The following is a 23,607-nucleotide window of genomic DNA, read 5'->3' as shown; positions in this document are numbered from 1 at the left end:
TACTCCAGCTTCCTCCCACAGTCCAAAGACATGCTGAGGTTGATAGGTGATTCTAAATTGTCTGTAAATGTGAGAGTACTTGTTTGTCTCTATGTGTAGCCCTGCGGTAGACGGGCGATCTGTCCACTCAGCTGGGATATACACCAGACCCCCCCCCCCCCCCCTCCTCCTCCCCGTGACCTAATGAAGATTAAGCGATGTATAGATAATGGATAGACGATGACTTCTTTCGATCTTCTGATTATGTGTTATTATTGCAGATCATTTCAGTTGTTCAGTTTATTTTCATTCAAATATGTAAACACATGAGGGAATAAAATCTGTATCCAGCAGCATGCAGAACAAATAAAATTATTTAGTAAAATGTCAGTCAGACCTGGGATAAATAAATAAAAAAAACTAAAAACCTATCAGAAAAAAAGAAATTACATTTTAGATGATGTGGTATGGTATATACAGTATGTTGGTATATATTTCTAAATGCGTATTAAACATATGTGAATACGTGTTTCATATCATCATTGTATTCTTCCACAACTACTAACACGCTCAGATAGTTGTTGGATGCAACTCCTCATGCAAGGGTTCGACCTCGCCGTCTCCCCTCAGAGAACTACACTTCCCACAATGCCTTGGGGGCGTAAGCAGGAAGCATAATGTTGCAGTGAATTCACTGATTCGCACAGTTGGCCTCAAGTTAACAGACTGTTTGTTTAGCTTATGTCTGTTTCCATACAAATGGGTGCTGAACAGCTATTTGTGTTCTTGTTTGCTGGCTATCTGTGCAGCCAAGTACCACTGAACACTTGATGATATTCAGACAAGATCTGAAGTAACGAGATTTTTTCCTCAGAGAATGTACTGGACTTTTATCTGTGATGGACATTGGAGATAATGGCATCTTCTGTACATGTAAGTACCAGTGCTTATGTTGTATTCTCTCTCCGTGTTCATATTTGACTGTGTGAAGGAGAGGTGTGTGATTTAGGAGTTTTGAAGTACCACAATGGCCTCCATGTGCTGTATGTTACCACTGCTGACCTTACACCTGTCTCTTTTACCCCACACAGTAACCTATAAAGGTGGAAGAGCAACTTACATTCTGTACTTAAGTCAAAATATTGAAATTACACTACAAAAATGCAAAATGACAAAAGTATTCATTAAAATACACTAAAGTACAACCCTATGCAGAATGGCATCTTTGAGGCTAAATCATATTATTGGATTATCATTACTGATGCGTTAATGTGTTCATCACTTTAATGTTGCAGCTGGTAATGGTAATTTAACTGCTTTTTATAGCCTGGTTTATCTACTGGGTGGCCTGTGAATTTGCCCTTGGGGATCAATGGAGCCAGCGACTATACATATTATTATATACATGATCACTATGTACAGACTACACACCACACTCTCCATACTGTATGTATGTACACACGTGGACAAAATTGTTGGTACCCCTCAGTTAAAGAAGGAAAAACCCACAATTCTCACTGAAATCACTTGAAACTCACAAAAGTAACAATAAATAAAAATTTATTGAAAATTAAATAATCAAAATCAGCCATCACTTTTGAATTGTTGATTAACATAATTATTTAAAAAAACAAACTAATGAAATAGGGCTGGACAAAAATGATGGTACCCATAACTTAATATTTTGTTGCACAACCTTTTGAGGCAATCACTGCAATTAAACGATTTCTGTATTTGTCAATGAGCGTTCTGCAGCTGTCAACAGGTATTTTGGCCCACTCCTCATGAGCAAACAGCTCCAGTTGTCTCAGGTTTGATGGGTGTCCTCTCCAAATGGCATGTTTCAGCTCCTTCCACATATGTTCAATGGGATTCAGATCTGGGCTCATAGAAGGCCACTTTAGAATAGTCCAACGCTTTTCTCTCAGCCATTCTTGGGTGTTTTTGGCTGTGTGTTTTGGATCGTTGTCCTGTTGGAAGACCCATGACCTGCGACTGAGACCAAGCTTTCTGACACTAGGCAGCACATTTCTCTCCAGAATGCCTTGATAGTCTTCAGATTTCATCGTACCTTGCACACTTTCAAGACACCCTGTGCCAGATGCAGCAAAGCAGCCCCAAAACATTACTGAGCCTCCTCCATGTTTCACCGTAGGGACAGTGTTCTTTTCTTCGTATGCTTGGTTTTTGAGTCTATGAACATAGAGTTGATGTGCCTTACCAAAAAGCTCCAGTTTGGTCTCATCTGTTCAAAGGACATTCTCCCAGAAGCTTTGTGGCTTGTCAACATGCATTTTTGCAAATTCCAGTCTCGCTTTTTTTATGAGTTTTTTTCAGCAGTGGTGTCCTCCTTGGTCGTCTCCCATGAAGTCCACTTTGGCTCAAACAACGACGAATGGTGCGATCTGACACTGATGTACCTTGGCCTTGGAGTTCACCTTTAATTTCTTTGGAGGTTGCTCTGGGCTCTTTGGATACAATTCCAACGATCCGTCTCTTCAATTTGTCATCAATTTTCCTCTTGCGGCCACGTCCAGGGAGGTTGGCTACTGTCCCGTGGGTCTTGAACTTCTGAATAATATGAGCCACTGTTGTCATAGGAACTTCAAGCTGTTTAGAGATGGTCTTATAGCCTTTACCTTTAAGATGTTTGTCTATCATTTTTTTTCGGATGTCCTGGGACAATTCTCTCCTTCGCTTTCTGTTGTCCATGTTCAGTGTGGTACACACCTTTTCACCAAACAGCAGGGTGACTACTTGTCTCCCTTTAAATAGGCAGACTGACTGATTATGAGTTTGGAAACACCTGTGATGTCAATTAAATGACACACCTGAGTTAATCATGTCACTCTGGTCAAATAGTTTTCAATCTTTTATAGAGGTACCATCATTTTTGTCCAGGCCTGTTTCATGAGTTTGTTTTTTTAAATAATTATGTTAATCAACAATTCAAAAGTAATGGCTGTTTTTGATTATTTAATTTTCAATAAATTTTTATTTATTGTTACTTTTGTGAGTTTCAAGTGATTTCAGTGAGAATTGTGGGTTTTTCCTTCTTTAACTGAGGGGTACCAACAATTTTGTCCACGTGTGTATGTATCCTGCATCTCTTATCCGCTCTTCATTCTGTTAGCCCTATCTTTATATTTTCTGCATGTATCTTTCTTTTTATCATTAGTTATCCAGCACACTAACATTACCTACAGCTTACTCTATATACTTTTCTTATATATCTTGGATATTTCCTTCATCTTGCATACTTACATACAGTGTTCATCCAGTTAATACTGCTCATACTGCATGTATCTCATTCATATTACCCTTAAAGCTCTCCCACTTAAACATTTTACATTGCACTGCACTTTCGCTGCTTTGTTTTTGCACTTCTGGATGAACGCTAAGCTAATCTTTGTGCGGAGGTTGCATGTTCTCCCTGTGCCTGCGTGAGCTTTCTCCAGCTGCTCCAACTTCCTTCCATAGTCCAAAGACTTGCATTGCGGGTTCATTGCTGATTTTGAATGGATTATAGATGTGAGTCTGCATGGTTCTCTGTCTCTTTGTGTTTGACAGGCTCCAGTCCAGTGCAACCCTCTGTTCACTTTAAGAGGGAAGGAGAGGTGATCATTGTATCGTGGTAAGCTCCCCAGCAATCTAAACCTGTAGCAGCATTACTAATGGGCGGTTCAGGGTCATCTGAGCCAGCACTAACTTTATCAAAAAGGATATCGTTAAGGCTCATCTTAAATGAGGGCAGGATAAAGCAGGTTTAGCAGAGGGATGGATGAATTAAGTAAATGTAACTAATTGTGCTAAGCAAGTAATATAGAGAAGTAAAACGCACAATATTTGCTTCTGAACTGTGAGGGAGTAGAAATTTAAAGTAGCCAAAAATGGAAACACTCAGACAAAGCACAAACAAGTCAAAATTATACCCGAGTACAGTATTTGACTTAATGTACTGTATTTAGTTCTGTTCTACCACTAGTGTCCTTTTTGCCTCCTGTCACTCCCTCTGCTCCTGCATTTGGTGTGAGAACCTCTATCCCACTCTGACTGCATGTGGGCAACACCACGGAGACACAGGCTATCTTTCTCCCATCCCCTCCAGCTCTGGGTTCATTCTGAAGTCCTGTATTTCCCACTCACTTCCTGGCGAGCGCCTAACAGAATAACCTACAGCTACAGCGTGCTGAATTGCGGTCATTTGTCTTCGTGCACGTCCGTTTGTTCAGAGTGGGCTCGGCTTCTCCACGCCACCACAAAGGCTGCAATCACATTAGGTTGCTAATGGAGGTGTGGGTCAGCGTGTTTAGCTGGAATGAAATGGCCCTGAGGTCAGCGAATCCACGGAGGACGACTGTGGATGACCACTGAATCATCAGCTCCTGCTTTTTTTCTTTTTTTTTACATTTCTGCCTGCTGTTTGGATGCCCTTGTCTTTTATTGGAGATAATAAACTGTGGAAAGAAGTAGATGAGTGGGTACAGAGAGCAGCAGGGAGAAGCTCAGGTGCCCATCTTAGTGTTCAATCTCCGCATTTCTAGCAGCTTGTGGTGTCATAATATCGCTCTGTGCTTTCAGAAAAGAAACTCTTGCAACCATACCGCTCAGCACTAAACAGTATTATAGCTGAGAAAAGTAGATTTAACTGATTATAGACATTCACTATGCATGACAGAATTGAAAAGGTATAGTCTGACACAGCTTATTGAGGTGGACCAGGGAAAGAAACTACGCTGCTCAACTTTCTGATGCAGTCAGTGTGTCGAGTAATATGTATTATATATCGCGAGTCCCTTGGCCATGCCTTTTCCTGTATTTTCTCTAGGGAAGGTCTAATCCCTGCTGCTTCTAATCCTGTACTGCTGAGACCAATTCAAATCCATGCGGGACTTAACGCCCTGTAATGCCTTTACAAGTAGTTGCATAAAGCTGACATCCCATTCGTTCTGGGTAGGATTCTCAGCCTGGATTACAAGGCAAATTCTGAAATAATTAATGTGAGTTGGCAAAAGAGGATGCCAGGGGTGATTTCAGCCCTATTTCAAAGAATGACCGTGTATTAATTTCCCAATGAAACAATCCCTGACACTTTGTTGGACCTCAGTGCTTCTCATTCTGATTGTGTTGTTTGGTGAATGTCTTTGTTTGCCTCCGTCTCAGATCCTCTCAAGGCAAAGTGAGGCAAACCACTGCTTTAAGGATTTGGAACACACACCTGTCACTGTGTAATCATGCTTTTGTTTTTAAATGAGGTTTATGTCCCCGTCTATTGTAGTATTTGCATATTTGTGTATCTGCACTGAGTTATCATTTACTTCTATGCATGCAAATCATAAAAGACTCTGTTCAGAAACAGCTATGGCTTAAAGGATTAGGGTGGCGATCGTCTATACTTGCGATGTTGTCAAAGACCAACCCAACAGTGCGTCAGTCTGTCACTCCAGGACTTTCCGTTTTCACAGCCGGTCTGTGGCACTCAGCCCATATGTTGCTACCCAAGTCTTAAGTCTTAAAAATACACCATGAATATGGGCTGTGATTTTAGCTTCAATAATTTCCGCACTGTACGTTTCGTCATATGTTGCTCAAACAGGAATAAGTAGTGCATTGTTTTGGGACTATTTTCAGCCACAGGGAAACATGACGTTGTATGTGGCATCAACTCAAAATAATTTTAGTGAAGAAACGCATCACGCAGGGCAGCGATATGGTTCATGACATTTATTTTAGGTTCAGCTTAGTGCTACAATAATCAGCCAAAAAATGAAAACCTGAGTAATATTGTGTAAGTCTCCTTTTGTGCTGGTGAAACAGTTCTGACCCATCGGATCAGGGACACAGAGACTCTTGGGGTGTCCTGCAGCACTTCTGGATATTAGAATGTTCTTTAAATCATGTGGTTTGTGGAGTGAATCAGGCTGTTCCATATTGGGAAATGGGGAGTTGGGAGGCTGGGTCAGTGCCTCATGCTCTTTGTCGTGTTCCTCGAGTTGTTCCTGGGCAGTTTTTGCTAGTGGAGGCCGCTGTCATCTGGGAATGATGTTTCTGCAGAGGGGGCAGGTTGTACACTCAACAAAAATATAAACGCAACACTTTTGTTTTTGCTCCCATTTTTTATGAGATGAACTCAAAGATCTAAAACTTTTTCCACATACACAATATCACTATTTCTCTCAAATATTGTTCACAAATCTGTCTAAATCTGTGATAGTGAGCACTTCTCCTTTGCTGAGATAATCCATCCCACCTGACAGGTGTGCCATATCAAGATGCTGATTAGACACCATGATTAGTGCACAGGTGTGCCTTAGACTGCCCACAATAAAAGGCCACTCTGAAAGGTGCAGTTTTATCACACAGCACAATGCCACAGATGTGACAAGATTTGAGGGAGCGTGCAATTGGCATGCTGACAGCAGGAATGTCAACCAGAGCTGTTGCTGGTGTATTGAATGTTCATTTCTCTACCATAAGCCATCTCCAAAGGCGGTCCAGAGAATTTGGCAGTACATCCAACCAGCCTCACAACAGCACACCAGCCCAGGACCTCCACATCCAGCATGTCAAAATCGTCTGTGGCATTGTGCTGTGTGATAAAACTGCACCTTTCAGAGTGGCCTTTTATTGTGGGCAGTCTAAGGCACACCTGTGCACTAATCATGGTGTCTAATCAGCATCTTGATATGGCACACCTGTGAGGTGGGATGGATTATCTCAGCAAAGGAGAAGTGCTCACTATCACAGATTTAGACAGATTTGTGAACAATATTTGAGAGAAATGCTCATATTGAGTATGTGGAAAAAGTTTTAGATCTTTGAGTTCATCTCATAAAAAATGGGAGCAAAAACAAAAGTGTTGCGTTCATATTTTTGTTGAGTGTATGTGTCAAAGCGACGTGCATGTGAATGTCAGGACCTAAGACTACCCAGCAGAACATTGGATTCTACCAACATGATCAGTGTTATTCACGTTTCTTATCAGTGGTTGACTGACATCCTTTTTCTGTCATAATGTTTCAGTATGTGCAATGAGGTTTAGTAATTAATTTCATTTTAAAGTGTTTGGAAAACAAATAACAGTGTTTAAATAGAACTGATTGTTTGTTATGGATGAAATGAGAAACCGGAAATAGGAAGAGAGGAGTGACACAAGACACATGTCAGAGCAGGAGAGACTGAAAGTAAAGAGAGATACAAGAAAAGACAAGTTTTGATGGAGAGAAGATGTAAGAAGCAGCACTGAGGCTGAACATAACACAAGAAAGAGACACGGATGCTGGTGGAAGTTGGTCTGCGGGAAATTGCAAACGAATGTGAATCCAGGTGTCATAAGTACTCAGCACAGGCTCTATTTATAGTCTGGCTTCTCACTGTTGGAGCTGTCATTCTTGGTGTGCTCTGCAGCCCGTCTCACCTGCCTCTCGCTGGCCTCTCTCTCATTAGAACTCCACAGCAAAAACACACGCCGGCCACGTCTGTGAGCGCTCTGCATGATGCACAGGTCAGAGCCTCATTCAGCAGCATGTGTTACACTATTTACTGTAAGCATGATTCGTATGTGTGTTTGTGTGTGTGTGAGTTGGTGTGAATGCACAGGTGCAAGATGAGAATTAATCACAACTTTGCTCATATAAAAAGGAAACGGTGCAACTAATAGTTGTTGCACGCATGCATAGGAGTGTAAAAACTTCCCCAATGACATTCACAACAAGTTCTTTCACTTTCTCTTTGACTGTTCCTTTTAGCAGGGGAGGATCAGTGTCTTTCTCTGGACGCGACTCCTCCCTGCTCCCTGAGATGGTAATGAGGCTCTCCCAGCAGGCCCGCTGACAGCCTCCTGTTGTGTGCCCTCATCTCCTTTAGCACTGCGCAGCAAAAACAAAGAGGTGGGTGGTAGGCGTCCATTCGACCCAATGCCCCCGGTCCACCCGTACCAACTGTGCCTCCAAAAAGTGCAGGCGTCAGTGTTTTTCAGTTATGCAAATACGCAGGGACATTAAAATACACAAGTGCACCCAGTAACGGGGTTGTGCTGGGAATATAAAGTTACAGAACATACATAATTTGATTTTTATATGTGTGTGTGTCTGCGCACCCTCTGTACCCACACAGTGACACCAACTCAACTACCCTTCTGCTTTCAGGCACAGGGTGCAGGTGAGAAACACTTGCCAAATTTCCCTAGCTGGAGCACTCGTTTGCATATGCAGATGTTAATTACCACTGGAGCTTGTATGGGCCAATCGGCAGGCTGCTGGAACAGCTTGTGCATCCCCCCCCCCCCCCCACACACACACACACACACACACAGGTCGCCGTTTCCACGGTTACTCCCCTGGCTGATAATAAAGATAATCACCTCCGATTTCCTTCATGGCTCATTTTCTCCTGCTCGCTTCTGAAAGGCCAGAGCGCCGCTGTCTGATTTTCCACGCTGAGCTCTTATCAGTACGGCAGGGGCCAAGGACCGGGGCGGGGGGGCAAGTCGATGAACCACCTGCCACACACTCACCAGAGGGGACAGATTCGTTCAGTCAGGCTCTCGGATATGGTGGGGTAATGAGTGCGAGATCATCCATCCGGTATGGTGTAATTGTGGTTGGAATAAGAGTCTGGATGAGAGCGAGGTCAGATCAGATGAGATCCTGTGATGGTTGTTATCACACAAACTGACAGCGCTGATCCCGGCCTGTGCAGTTAGAATGAAAGGAGCTTTTCGAAAACCTTGAAATTAAGAGTTAGTTGAAGATAATATCAATCAGAGATTTCAAATTGGTTCATTCTAAGCCCTTCATGGTAGTTAAAAGGTCCAAAGGTGATTAATCAGCATGTTTAACCCTGACTCCCATGATCTGTATTTGTCAATATAATGCAGCCTTTTTAATTTTTACACGACTCCTCATCTCCTTTCACTATAATCTGTTGTTATTAAACGTGGCCCGTTGTATCACTGTATATCCATGGGGTATCTCTTAAAGCAAGCCATCTGTTATTGGCCTGTACAATAGATCCAATTCCCACTTACTGTCTCTCCCTCTCCGCCAGCCCCCCCCCTTCTTTCTGTCTTCCTCCTCGTGCTCCCTTGAATCCATTGTCCGGATAGAAACGTGCCTGGGATAGCAAGGCCTTGCTTTCGGCACACTTCTTTGAGAATTATTTAAGGCTTAGGAGTTTCTGTGAAATGAATATTTGATGTGGAGGACCTGAGCGTCTCCCGACGAGCCCAGAGCAACACTTCAGAGAACGACTGGGGTGAGGTGTATAGCTCCCTGCTTCAAAACACACACACACACACACACACACACACACACACACACACACACACACACACACACACACACACACACACACACACATACCTCATCCACTCATCACCATGCCCAGAAAATCCACCAGACGTTTTATGGTGGGTTATTGAATAAAAGGGTCTGCATCGTAAAGTCTGGAGGCTACCCAATCTGATCTTGGATGCATGTTGTCTGAGACTTTTCTTTTATTTGCCATTTTCCTTCACCCTTTGTCATGCTTTAGTTTTCTTCAAGGTCCCTCATAGTGCAGTGGGTTATATATATTTTTTCTCTTTATGGCATCCATTGCTCAGGTTCTTCTATATTCCTCAGGTTTTCATCTTTACCTTGAGAATCATTCCATATGTTTTATATTGCAAGAAATATGTAAAAGTCAAACATGAGGGGAGATCTTTAGTTTTCCCTGTTGCCACAAGAGTGCAGAGTTGAGTTATTCAGAAATATCTTTTCCCTTTGTGGAATGTCTGTGATGGTTTTTAAAGTCTGGTCTTATAGTGCCCTCTTATGGTTTTGTTGTGTGAAATCGCTTAGTGGTCCAAATGACTTGTAAATCGAAGAACACCACCAACAGCCTTCAATAAAACCACATGAAATAGGAGCTCACTGTTGTTTACATCACTGTTTGAGCAAAAATAATTACACAACTTCATTCAGCAATTCATTAAGAGACCTGTTAATTTCAAAGTCTGAGCCTTCATAATGTTGGAAAATGAATAAAATAGCAAACATCTGTTTCAACAAAGTTGCATTTGAACTTCACCTGTATTTTAATGTGGCCCTCAGAGAACATAGTATCAGTTAATATCAAACTTTGGCAAAAATGTTACAGCTGGCTGGAGTTGTCAAGTTTTACGCTGAGAAAATGTTACTACCGACACTTTGATTTATTTGAATGCACTCCACAGATGAATCAAACAGATACATGTAATTAGAGCCATCTGAGCAGCCAGTACTCTAATAAATTAATCCCGCAGACCTTATCTGGCCATGTGCTGCAAGAACACACACAGTTTATTATGCACTTACCGGATGCCAGTAATACGGCGGGATGCTGCCATCATGCAGACTGCAGTGTGTGGGGTTTTTCTGGCTCCTGGTTGTGATGGATAAAACGATAATCCTGAAAGTTAACAAATTCATTATCTTGATATCAGTTGCAGAACAGGATGAAAATGTTGTGGCACTGCAATTACACTGCCGCTGTTCTTGCACTTGTCGCAAATAAAAATTCAGGATGTTACACACACACACACACACACTAGGGACTAATTAATGATTGCTCATTATAGTTGCAAAAGCTAGAATTACAAATCAACGGTAGTGTACGTGGAAGTGAAATATGAGTGATGAAATGCTTTTTGAAGTGTTAAATGCTTTGCTCTGCTTCTCAGTAAGTGCTTTCTTGTGCATCAATATGCACAGATAGAAAATCTGGATCAGGGATTTAAAGCTCCTGAGGTTATGATTTAGAATCTCTGGGACCCAAAGCACTCTTAACCTTCACTACCCTCTCAACCTTGAGCATAAATCACTTCAAGATGTCTTACCAAGCCACCCAATCAGAGCCAATTAGGGCTAGTTACAGGCCTGTAGAGTTTGCCCTTTTCAAAAAAAAAAAAGCAAGAGAGAGAAAGGATGAGGAAGCTGCGTATAAAGAATAGACTTTAAAGGAGGCAGAGAAAGGGTGTATACTGCATGTGTGTGAAACAGTCTCTGAAAGGACAATGAGTTTTCTTAGCATGCTCTCCTCTGAGCTGGGACCTGCCAGAAACTGTTGCAATTGTTGCTGTGTTGACTAAGCGTAGCTGCGATTCTAAGCGTCCAAGAGTATGCATGGCTGTCTGCACATGAAGCACACAGTACATGCGTGCTGGGTTGGGTCGCCAGGGGACTGATTTTTATGAACAATAGGAGGAGGCTCCTTCCAGAGGGGAGTGCTAAAAGAGAACATCTGTATGGGATCAAGGCAACGGAGAGAATGAAGGAGAGTTAAAGGTGGGAGGAGAAAGAAAGGGAGGATTTTGGCATCGCGCTCTAAACTGTGTTTTGGAAAGTACAGCGCAGTCCTCTGAATCAATAAAGTAGGGAGGTCATGCATATCAAAGCTAAATGAGAATCTAAGGGAGGGAACTCTTCTCCAGCTCTACTCAAGATTATCACGACTGCTGTATCAAATATTTACTTTGTTTTTCCTGCATCGTGTATTCAGCAGTATTGTGAGTGAGGTTTAAACAGAGATATATTTTTTTTATGTTTCCCAGAACATGATGTAAAACAAAGGAGGGCTCTGTTTCCTGTTTGTATCTCAGTCTGCTGCTGTAGTCTGTTTTCCTCAAGAGAACGTGTCACTGGTGTCAAGATAACATTGTGGCAGCATCATGTCCTGAAAGCAGATTTTGTTTATTTTGGTTTCTGATTTTATATGTAAATGCTGTAAGTGATTACAGAGCCTTAGAATCTCTCTTGTTGTGGTGCATGGTGTGTAATGGAGGGATTATTTTCCATGCCATGTAAGATTAATAACTGCAATCTGTTTCCTTAGAAAGTTTTACATTGTTCCTGAGGATGTGGTATATGATCCACATATCGATCAAGTCAGAGGTCTGGCTGTTGTGTTGCACTACATTACTGCCTTCATTACGTCTTCCTGTGTTGCTCTTTTTGTGCTGCTCCCTTGGTGAGAAACTACATTCCTGCCCTGTCATTATAATGCGGAAACCCTCAGCCAGGTCTGTCCCGTTTCACACGGTCTTATGCAATGGAAGGCAGGGCATCGAGATAGCACAACCCACAGGGTTAAGGATGAGTATAAATATATTTCCATGTTTGTCTGTCATGGATTCGGGGTCATCACTGGGTCTGTCTGCACACTTCTGGACATGCAGGCCAGGTTGGATGCTTCGTGTGCAAGAGGAGAATGACGGGAAACAGAAGAGGAATTTGAAAGTGGGAGTGGTGACAGATGGACTGTATGGAGTGTCATCACACAGAGATGGAAGATTCTCTTTGTTTGCTGGTCAAATCATCGCAGACTTCCATGTTCTGGAGACCTCACCAACAGAGTCGCTCTGCGCACAGATTCCTAAACCACACCCGTGTTCCACTAATGAAAAGGAAAGCAGGAAAGCCTCGCAACTTCCAGGGATGTTTGCTGATAGCATGCTGTCCCGGATGACCTCAAGTTAAACTCTTCTAATGTCATAATGTCATTATGTAGTCCTCAGTAACTTCTCATTTTTTTAAATTTTCTTTAAAAATAACAAAAATTTAACTATTAGAGCACATATACAAAGCTTTAAAATTGCATGTTGCTGACTCCGTAATGAAGACTTTAAAAAGATTATGTGTTTATTTTGTTTTGATGCTAATTTAAAAGCAGAATAAAAATGCTTTGCAAAGTCTAAATACTTTTCACTGTCACTAGAACAACCACCTCCTAAAATTTAGTATTATTATCATATGATATGCCACAACACAGCAGAATGCTATAGAGTAAAGAAGAAGAATATCAGCCTGGGCAGAGAGACAGAAGAGGGAAACAAGGCTACCACCTCTTATTGTAGTGTTCTCAAATTGAAACATTTTAGCCGAACTCGAGCTTTTAATTTAAGCAATATTTCCTTCATAAGTATCCCTGATCGCTCACATGTCAGTTATGTTCCCGGGATGGCTTCATACCGCTGGCTCTAAAAGACGCAAAACTCACCACCCACCCAAAAAAAAAACCCAAACAGGTCCCTGAGGGTCAGATTCCCTGCTGCCATGTGCTGATCCTCGTGATGTCCTGGCACTGCCCCCCTCCACTACAAGGAGATTCTTTGTGCTTTTCAACCAAAATAAGTCAAATGATTAGATAGGAAGAGTAAGAGGAAGAAGGGGCGGGAGACAAAGTGATGTGAGTGAGATCCCACACTAGCATCGGGATTCTTCAGCTATAAACAAACACATTTCACATTCAAATAAGTTTTTAAAAATACTATATAGAGATAACCTTTACTGTTAAATATGATCGTGCCAAGACAGAAGTTTTAGAGTATCACCTTCAAATGTAAGGGTCAAACTTTCTAACATTTAATTGTGAAAACTTGGCTATTGTATCTACAGTATGTATATATCACTTGTCCACCTGACTTTAGAATTCAAACCCTGTGTATTTCTTAAACCTGAATATCATCAGACCTTGCTTCAGTATAATTTCTTTCTTTCTTTGTGGTTGTTTATTTCTATGTCTTCATGCTCACAGTTTTATGGTTGCTTATTGCAAATATCCACCAATCAAGCGTAGCATTTAATCGACTGACAGGTGAAGTGAGTAAAATCTTGTTATAGCTTGATTCTCTCGTGACAAAGGCACCTCTCAGAGGATGTAAAAAATTATTCAGGTGTGGTTTGAGAAACTTGACAAAGAGTTTAAAGTGCTGACTGGGCCACAAAATTCCCCAGATCTGAATCCAAATGAGCATCTGTGAGATGTGCTGGTTAATCAAATCTGATCTGTGGAGGCCCCACCTCACAACATAAGGCGCTCAAATGATCTGCTGCTAACATTGTGGTGATTGATAGTACACAGGACAACTTCAGAGGCTCTTGCAGGCCTCCACATGTAAACTTCAGGGTCTCTATAACTACGGTTTAAACATTCGTACTTGGTGTAAACCTTTTAAATCACAGATTCAGTTTAATGAATTGATGCCCTGGACAAAGTTTGTGGTGTGAAAGTGACCAGCAGGGGCGCCTGTTCCCACACAACCGACGGATCTTGGCCGAATTCATCCTCATATGGTTGCATTGTTTGACAAGCAAGTCTCCAGGCAGTCTTCAGAAAGACAGCAGTGGGACTGCAGTGCTTCCAGATGTGGCCTGCCTGGATCTGTGCAACAACACGTGTCTGTGTGAACATGGACGGTGAACACACCACACGTCAGTGCAACAGCTTGTCATGTTCTGCTGATGTGGTGTGATTGTGAAATAGCATGTGTGTTTCGTCCATGGTGTCAGCGCGTGTGTTTTACAGCGGTTGAAGTGTATGTTACATGCAGGCATGCATGGTGTGTACGTGCCGCTCGATGGATGACTCATTATTGGCTGTAAGTCATCTGTCCAGGGACGTACAAAAGCTGCGGCCAAGCAATGTCTGTGACGCCATGTGCTTTTACAGGCCTCTCTGCTACGCATGTACACAGCATGTCAGAGCTGGGAGGAGTGCCTCTTGTTTACAAGGTGCATCTGCAGAAGGCAAAATTAGAACATACTTTGCATCTTTGACATGGTTCTGCAAAATCTATGCAAGTCAAACAGAAGCTAGTTTTGTTTTGGACAACTTGAGCTCTAAGCTCATGAGCTGTGCTCATATTCGATTGGAATCTGTAAATGTTGAGCCACTACTAGTTTTTCATGCACAGGCCTCCTTAAAATGGCTTGTATTAGCACTTTGTCTAGTAGAGCATCACCTTAAACTTTCCTCATTTCACCCACATTTCAGAAATAGTACCAAGATCACACAAACTGTACCAACATCTGTGAAAAAATACAAAACTAGTTCAAACATAAAGCTTAGCCTGTTGCTATGCTTCACCCACTATCATTTCATTCTCTCATTCTAGTGCCTGCTACACATGTGCGCACACACACACACACACACACATGCAGGGACAAGGGAGGAAACAGGGACCGTTGCTTTGGGGGAAATGGGTTAACAGGAGACCGTTAGAAAAGGGGTGTGGAAAGAGCAGGGAGAGAGAGGCCAAAGGAGTGGGGCCATATAAAGAGAAACAGAACACAAGCCAGGCTTTATCCTTCTTGTCTGTCCCGCTCACTCAGACCTCACAGGAAACCTGCAACTCCCCCAACCCTTACCTTCACTTCCCACACTTTTTACTTTTACACACAGAGTCCCGCCAACTGCGCTGCGTCTGACCAGAAGAGGATGGCTGCATCCATGTGGAGAATGAATGGGCTCTGCAGAAGGATGGCTGGAGTTCTGGTGCTCTGTACTCTGCTACTTAGCTGTGAGTATTCTTGTAACGAATCATTACAGTATGTCTTTTGTCAACTTCAACTGTAAATAGATTATCCATTTTTTTTTGTGTTAAATATCGAGTGTTTTTGCTCTTTCTTTGTTTTTGTCTCCAAGTGACTAACATTACACTGTAGGAGGGGAGATCTAGTTTTATGTCGTAGTAGCTTACACACTACCGGGGGGGATTTGCTTTGATGTGTTTTACCATGAGGTTACACACACATGCAAAGAGGCACAGTTAGCAGTGGGCTGGCTGCAGACACAAAGGGTTTGCTCAGGAGTGGAAAGTTGCAGTTGAGAATCATTATGCTTTATATCCCGCAGTGCATCCCAGTGCAGCTGCCTGAATGTTAATGGAATAAAACCACACAGGCTCAAAATATATAGAAATGTATTTTTATATCAAGTATATGATCACTTGTTCCATATTGATGTCTGGCTTGTGTTTCCAATTAGTCATAAAAATATTTCATGTCCATGTGTGTGTGTGTGTGTGTGTGTGAGCCGCATGTGCGCTACAAAGTGACCACATAACACATGTGAATTCAACACAAATCAAAAATAGTTGCCTCGACTGTGTTCGCTGCAGATCTTGCAGGCAGCGATGTGTGCCTGTGCGTCTGTGTGTTTGCAATTATGTGGATGTGTGTAGACTCACTGGGCAGTCCACTCCAAATCAGTCTGAGGCCTGATGCTAATTGCAGGGTGATGTATGGCTTGGATGGTGTTGCAGCCTCACCGGTTGTAAAGAGGGGCTGGTTGTAGATCGGTCCAATGTAACGACTTGTGCAGTCGTGAGGAGTCGCAGAGGCAGCAAGTGTTTGGAGTGACCTTGGGCAGACTAAGAGTATTCCAGACTAATGGAAATAACTAAGGCTTTACTTTAAAAGGGGAAAAGATGAAGAAGGTGGCGGAACATGTTCATCGCTTGCACAATAAAAACAGGCAGACCACATACCGTTTGCATCAGCAGCTTAACAGATGGTAATTAGGTTTACATGGAAATCTAATTACTCTGGGCACTCCCTGTCAAGCCCATTCCAGTCATTTTATAGTTATGTAGCCCAATATCACTTATTACAAATATGTCTCAAGAGGCCTTATTATTCATACGGCATACAACTCCCTCTGTCATTCTACACTCAATTTAGATAAAGAAAAACTACCCCGAAGAATTCTATAGCCAGAAAAAAAAACAGAAGAAACCTCAGGAAGAGCTATAATCCCTCTTCCAGGAGAGACAGACAGGCAATAGATGCTGGTTTCACAAAACAAACCAAGACATTAGAATTATGGTTTAAACAACAAATATGAAGAATATGTATCTGGTGGTATATTAAACAACTTCCTAGAACAGACAGAATATGAGTCACATGACCTGTTTTCCACCATTAAAACCCAAAATGTAGTTAAAGCTGCAGTGCAGGGACACGCCTTTAAAATAATATTTAAGGAATAATGACTGAGAACTAAGATGAGCTAATAATCAACAATATATTGTTGTGAAAAACAGCTATTCCAGGCCAGTCTTATTATATGTATATGTATATATATATATATATATATATATATATATATATATATATATATATATATATATATATATATATATATATATATGTTTAATTGAATACATTGATTTAGTTTTTATCCCCTCTTAATTATGATTATAACAATCACTATATTCTTTTATGCCCCATACACCCCCTGTCAAAGTTTTAGGACACTTTCTCATTCAAATAAAGTAGAACCTGTCCTACAACTTTGACAGGGGGTGTATTTCATCATATGGATGTGATCAGGGCAGGACTTTGATCATACTTGTAAAGGTTCAGGCAGATTGGAGCATGTTCAGGGCACTTTACACAGCATTTGAAATTTCATGGCGAAGGATCAAAATTCCAGAGGCCGCCACGGACACGCCCTTTGACTTCGGAAAAAGATTTTAATAACTTTGGATCATTAAGGCCTCCTGTATGTACTGATCGAATTTGAGGTGAATTGGAGTTTCCCCCTAGGAGGAGTTCGCTGAAGAAAAAATTTTTTTAAAATGGGCAAAATCTGACATTCAACGTAAAATAGCTTACTTCCTGTTGGGTTTGGAATGTGGCTGTCACTGACTTTTTTGTTCAGCCTGATGTGCTGCATATGTGTACCAAATTTGGTAGATACACCCCCTGTCAAAAGTTGTAGGACATGTTCTACGTAATTTGAATGAGAAAGTGTCCTAAAACTTTTGACAGGGGGTGTATATTCATTCAACATATATGTCAGGGTAGAGACTGCGATTTGGTAGAGTTGGAGTTTCTACCAGGAGAGATTGCGATTGGAGTCTCTACCAGTAGAAACTCCAATCCTACCAGTAGAGATGGAACTTTAAATCTGACCCCTGCCCTGACCCCTGACCCTAACCTTAAAAGTCTAACCTTAGCCCTGACAAATCTCTACTGGTAGGATTGGAGTTTCTACTGGTAGAGATTGCGATCGCAGTCTCTACTGGTAGAGACTCCAATTCTACTGGTAGAGACTCCAATCGCAATCTCTACTGGTAGAAACTCCAACTCTACCAAATCGCAGTCTCTACCCTGACATATATATATATATATATATATATATATATATATATATATATATATATATATATATATATATAGCATATTACCTACCAGACACAGTTTATCTTTTAAATCTATGCTTCACAGAGCTGCAATGTTTTCAATGTTTCCAACATCACAGTAATGGCCCTAGCCGTTTGAAATAGGCACAAACTTCTTGCCTCTGTTATAGCTTTGTTTTTTAATTTAAATCCGATTTCTCCTTTAAGGTTATTGCAAGGGTGTTGCCACAAGTCTGCCTATCCTCAGTTCTTTATTCCAACCTAAACAGCAGTCTTGCGATCACACAGACCTGATAGATTAATAACATTTGTGTATAACTGTCAGGATGGTGTGAATTTGCAGAGCCGTAGTCACATGTGGTTCAGAAAAAAACAAAAACAAAGGGAAAATCTCTCACTTAAATGAATGCAGTGTATGACTGTATCCTCATCCTGCCTCCCCAGACATGTCATAAGAGACAATCCATTGCCTCATTGACTTCTTTGACAATATGGGCCTGTGTGTTTGCAGTGATATATGTCTCCTCATGACGTCAGTATTCATTTAAAGAGACAGAGAGTTTTAATGTTTCATTCTTCATAATGGTTGGCTTGATCTATATATAAAGACTCTTTGTCAAGTCACTCTATCCATATAAATATAGATTGTGCTCCATTGTGTGTCTTGTCTTGTTGTGTCTAGTTTTTACTGTGAAATTGTTGTAGGTCAGGAGCTTTAATCAATGCTGTATCAGATTTAGTGGAAATCGTACTGTGAACCAAGCAAAGGCAAAATGAGTGAGGCAGCTGATCCCAGGCTTGTTTTTAAACCACACGAAGAGAAAACATGACCATTACACTCTCCTTTTTTCTCTGTGATATCTGGGAGCCATGGAAACCGGCGAGCTCATTATGCAAAGTCCTTGGACTTACTACTCATTCTGCAATAGGCATATTTATGAAGTCAAATATAGTATGAAACACGATTTAGGGAGAAAGAGAAAAGTCACGCACTGGGCAAAGTCTGTTAAAATGTTCTATTCTGACACAGTACAACAATTTATTATTATTTTGCCTCAACAAGAAGACTAACACAACAGTTTGCATATGGTGTGTGTCAAGATGTTGGATGTATTAAGTGCTAAGTGAACAGTTGGATTTCTGCTGTAACAGCATGTTAGATGGTGGAGAAATGGGCAGGTGGGAAGACCTGAGCAAATTTCACAAGGGCCACATTGCTGTGGCCTAAGAGCTGGGTCAGAGCATTCCCAAGACAGCAAAGGCTTTTGAGGAGGGTCTGTCAACAGTGGTAAGGGTGTTGAGCGTGTCCGTTTTTGAGATAGAAGACAAACTACTTCTCTCCAGTTAAGCTGTTTATTTTCTAAATATCAGTGTCTCAAAAGAATCTTGTACGTGGGCCTTCTCTGCTTTGAACAGCCTTCCAGAAAAGGATAAAGTCTGATATGAACAGGACATTTTATACAGTATGGTGAAATGTGATTGGTTATAAAACACAAACATATCATTCAAATATTGAAATGTGATTGGCTAAAGGTGGGGATAAACCGTGGTTTAGATTTAGCTCTCTCATTAGTTGGTGCACAGATATGTCCATATCTCTTGGCACACGATTCCTCCAATCCCCAGGAGCCACACCCTGTAAAAAGAAACCTTCTGCAAACTTCTTCCCGCTTGCTACCTGTTAGTCTATTCCTTTGTAATTAGCTGTGATGTGATGCAGGTACTGGTGATATCTCAGAAGGAGGATTGTTATGGTTTCCACCCTTAAACAACCTTGAGTTTTGCATTTTCAGTACAATTAGTTGTTACCTTGTAAGGAAATGGAAATGTGCTGTGTATCAAAGCCAAACCTGTATCTTTGTTAGTTTGTGCATGTGTAGAAGATGAAACATTTTTTGAAAGCAGCTGTAACTTTCCAGCCTGACCTGTCTGCGTCCATCAGAGCTTGAAGTTAGAGCTTAACTTCATCTCTTCCCTTTTAAAGGTCAAACACAACTCGTACATTTATTACACATCGAACGGTTGTTTTTATCAATATTGTAACACTCATATGTAACATTAATTTGAGTGTTCAGTTAGTAGTACCTTAAAAAATAAATCCTAACAAGGCCGGACTTGAAGGATCCACCGATAATATTTTGAATGCCTCGGTTCGTTGGAGTTGTTTTGGTGGTATGAAACAAACCTACTAAACAGGGATGGTCCTAGTCTTTTGGCATATTGGTACAAGTTTTGAAAAAACAATATTGAGAGAATTAAGAGGATTTACAGTTGAAAAACATCTTATTTTAGGGTTGTAGCTTCAAAACATTGATCACTGGTTTAGGCAAACGCAAGAAAAGGGTTCAGTAGGATGAGAGTCTTTGATGCACTTGATTAGTGAATGTATATAACCATGTTTATCAGAGCAAACATGCCTGTCACATATAACCAGGTCAATCATCCCGACTCTCTGGCAAACAGATTTAGTTTATACTCCCGCTTCCCATGGCTGTCATTCAGTAGTTATGCAGGCGTGCAAATATGTAGCGCTGAAATGGGCATGGACTGCAATGTTGGATGATGTCATTCATCGCCTCTTGGAGTATGTTATAGGCTGTCTCTCTCCTTCTCTCAAGATTTCGGGGAAAACCCAAGCTTTAAATCTGCTGCGGAGAAGGGGAAAAACATCTTGTCTCGCTTATTTCAGCTTGTCATCTACAATGACTCTGTTGCGAAGTCGGGGCCTCAGGCAGAGCAGAATAACGTGACAATTGCTGGTAGAATATACCACATTAAAGCAAGATATTCTCTCATGGTTGAAGGATTCTAGATTTGCCGTGCGTATGTTGCTGTGTGCGCAAACCATCGATCCTCTGTATCCTTTGTATCACGCACGCTTCAGTGACCCTCACTAATGCATATAATTGATCAAGACTTAAATCATAAAAGCTGATTGACCGCAAAACACCTGAAAACTCACAGAGTGAGAAAATGTGAGAAATGCCTGTATGAACTCTAAAAACTACAGCACAGTCTTCAGAGAGAGATAGTAAAAATCAGCACCCATATGTTCTTGCACACAAATCGTTAAAACTTTGTTTCTCAGACATCAACTTCGTCCTGCCAGTATAAACATGTGCAGAATATTGCCACTCTCTTTCTCATGGCCTTCAGCTATTGACCAGCATTCTTCCAGTCCCAAGTTGTGATGGTGAAGTTTGAGTCACGTCATCTGCTGGAGGGTGTGGGTCTTTTATATAAGCCTTGGCAGATAGTGGTCTTATGTCAGGCTAGGGTGTGTGTCCACTTGGGCCCAAAGTCATGGCTGAGGAGCCACGTGAGCTTGCAAAGTAATTAAACCTGGAGCCTGTGTTTTGTCAAACTGCCAGTTCACTGCAGCGATTTTCTACATGTGAGAGCCAAGTCGGACTACAGCTGAAATCATTAAAATATCCTAACAAACGCTGTCTGTCATCAGCGTCCGATCTGTTACCTCATTTGCAAGGACTCATCAGCACAACCACCAAAACAAAGGGAGTAACTTTTATGTGTTTTCTCTCTCTGAATTATCTACGTTTGAAGCCAACTCGGTTCCAAAGACAACATATCAATGATAAGAAACAAAACCACCGTCGCCACTAAACTAAATGATCGTCCAGGAGAAGGAGCTGACTTGGAGAAATAGATCGTCTAGCAACAATATTTACCTTGCGAAACAATCTTAATGAAAAACAGAAGCAGTGCTAGCATTCAAATCTTCCTCTTCCAATTACTGCTGTTCTGGTGAGCTTATTGTTCCTTGTTCCCCTGGCACCCTGCTGCAATTTTACAGCTGTTGGGCTTTACCAGCATGAAGAAAGAAAAAAGCCCTCCTCCTTCTGTTGCTCCTTCATTTTCAGCTCTGAAAATTTGGCGGTATACGTCTAGAAACTCCAGATATATTTTTGCTTGGATTAAAATCATGCTTGTGTACAGCTATATGGACAGATTAGTGTGAATTTCAAGAGTTTGTGTCATCCCTGGTTTTTCAAAACTGAAGCAACAGCGCCGTGATTCGCTTCACTTCGACTGATCCAAAGATATGATGATGTCATCCCAGTAGAAAGCAATGCAGTGTATAAATCTTTGTTGGATAACCAGGTTTAGTTGTCCTTTAATAGGGGTATACTGTTTACCCAAAGGAGGGGAATAAAACCTCTTAATGAGCCTTCACTGGGGCCTTTGACTGCCAGAATAATGGCTCCTGGTAATTAATGTTCAGTAAATGGCATGTTGTTGAAGGCATACTTTATTCATCCTAATTGAAAACACAAGATTGTGCCTTTTTGCTGTTCTTGAAGGTGAGTTTGGACATTTTTCCCACTCTATGTATGCATATGTTTCTGTGCACGTTTAGCAATATCTGGAATGTTATCACATTATTGCCATTATTTCTCAATCTTCTGTCGGTTTGGCTCCTTAGCCTCAATCATATCAGAGCCAGACTGTTTAGTTCTGTTGGTTTCAATGTCTTTTTGCAACCTCTTTCCACACACAGTATCTTAAAACAGCAGCTGGAATCAGTCAGTGGGCATCTGCTGATGGTGATTCTGACACAGAAAGGAGAGCAGCAAGTAGCCTCTCGAAGCAGCTGCTGTTTTCAGTTTTTAATCCATGAAGAAAATGGATGGACTGTTTTGGAAACACCGGTTTTGAGTTTCACTGCCTCTCTGAAAGAGTTTTAATGAGCAAATTAGAGGCTGAATAAAAGTAATGGTCAGTGGCTGCCATCAATCACAATTACTTTTTTATTCTTTATTTTCTTCCTCAAAGCTTGTCCCAGCCTTGCAGTATACATAAGCAAGAGAAAAAATAAGTTTGACTAAAACAAAAATTCGGCGAAGTCAATTTTCTTTCTCGTCCATCATCTTTAGTGCAGAGAGCAGTCCCAGTGTTAAGTTCCCCTAATGGTCAGCGTCATTGTAATTCCACTCCAGTAGTGTGTGCCTGGTGGTGTGTGTTATCTCTTAGTCGTCGCCAGCATGCTTGCCTCTGGAGTTCGAAGAGGTCACTTCATGCCGTGTGCTGTGACGGCCATATCCTGTCATAGGATGTGCACGGAAAACATTCCAAACATGTTGTTAATTCTTTCTCATTTTTCTGTGGAAAACTATCTTGTGTTTTGTTTAAAAACACCAGGGGCGTGGGCAGCCCGGAAAAAGTCAACTTTTGCCACCCAACAGTTCAGAAACAAAAAATAGTTCTCACATTCAGGGACTTGAGTGGTATATCCTGGGTTTTCTTCTTTTTTCTCTTTTTTTGAGGTTGTCACTGCAGCAGATAGTAATAAAGTGGACTGTGATGGTTTTATGGCTACATTTGGTGGTAACAGTAGTACATTTCTTTTTGTTTTTAACGCAGCCCTAGAAGTTGAACTATGTAATGTAATTTATGTTATATCATGAAACCTTAGTTTTAACTAGAGGAGATTTGTATGAGGAACTGCTGCTACTGCCACTACCACAGTTCTGCTGGCTAATCTGGTATTTGCCAAGTTCAGATATGAATGGAATTTACTAAAAGATTAGGTGAAAAGAAAAATAGTCATCATTTGAGTAAGAAATGTAGAATTCCAGACTAATTCTAATCTAATTTCTCTTAATGAGGAATATTAGTAGGAAGGAGTGAAAAGAAACTTTAGGGTCTTCTCTGCACATCTG

The 23,607-nt window shown here is 41.3% G+C and overlaps 1 protein-coding gene across 1 annotated transcript in view; it reads left to right on the top strand.

Moving 5' to 3' along the window:
* Positions 1 to 666: 666 nt before the first annotated feature.
* The window catches only part of cd34 (CD34 molecule), a 36,344-nt gene continuing 13,403 nt past the window's right edge, over positions 667 to 23,607 (top strand). The window contains exons 1-3 of the mRNA XM_022198128.2: positions 667 to 912; positions 3,550 to 3,613; positions 15,181 to 15,298. Of these exons, the coding sequence (XP_022053820.2) occupies positions 15,217 to 15,298 (82 nt within the window). The 5' untranslated portion in view covers positions 667 to 912; positions 3,550 to 3,613; positions 15,181 to 15,216. The remainder of the gene's footprint in view (positions 913 to 3,549; positions 3,614 to 15,180; positions 15,299 to 23,607) is intronic.

The sequence above is a fragment of the Acanthochromis polyacanthus genome, chromosome 6, assembly GCF_021347895.1.
Source record: "Acanthochromis polyacanthus isolate Apoly-LR-REF ecotype Palm Island chromosome 6, KAUST_Apoly_ChrSc, whole genome shotgun sequence".
Lineage (NCBI taxonomy): Eukaryota > Metazoa > Chordata > Actinopteri > Pomacentridae > Acanthochromis > Acanthochromis polyacanthus.
The sequence above is the reverse complement of the archived record's forward strand: the minus strand, read 5'-3'. Positions and strand labels throughout refer to the sequence as shown.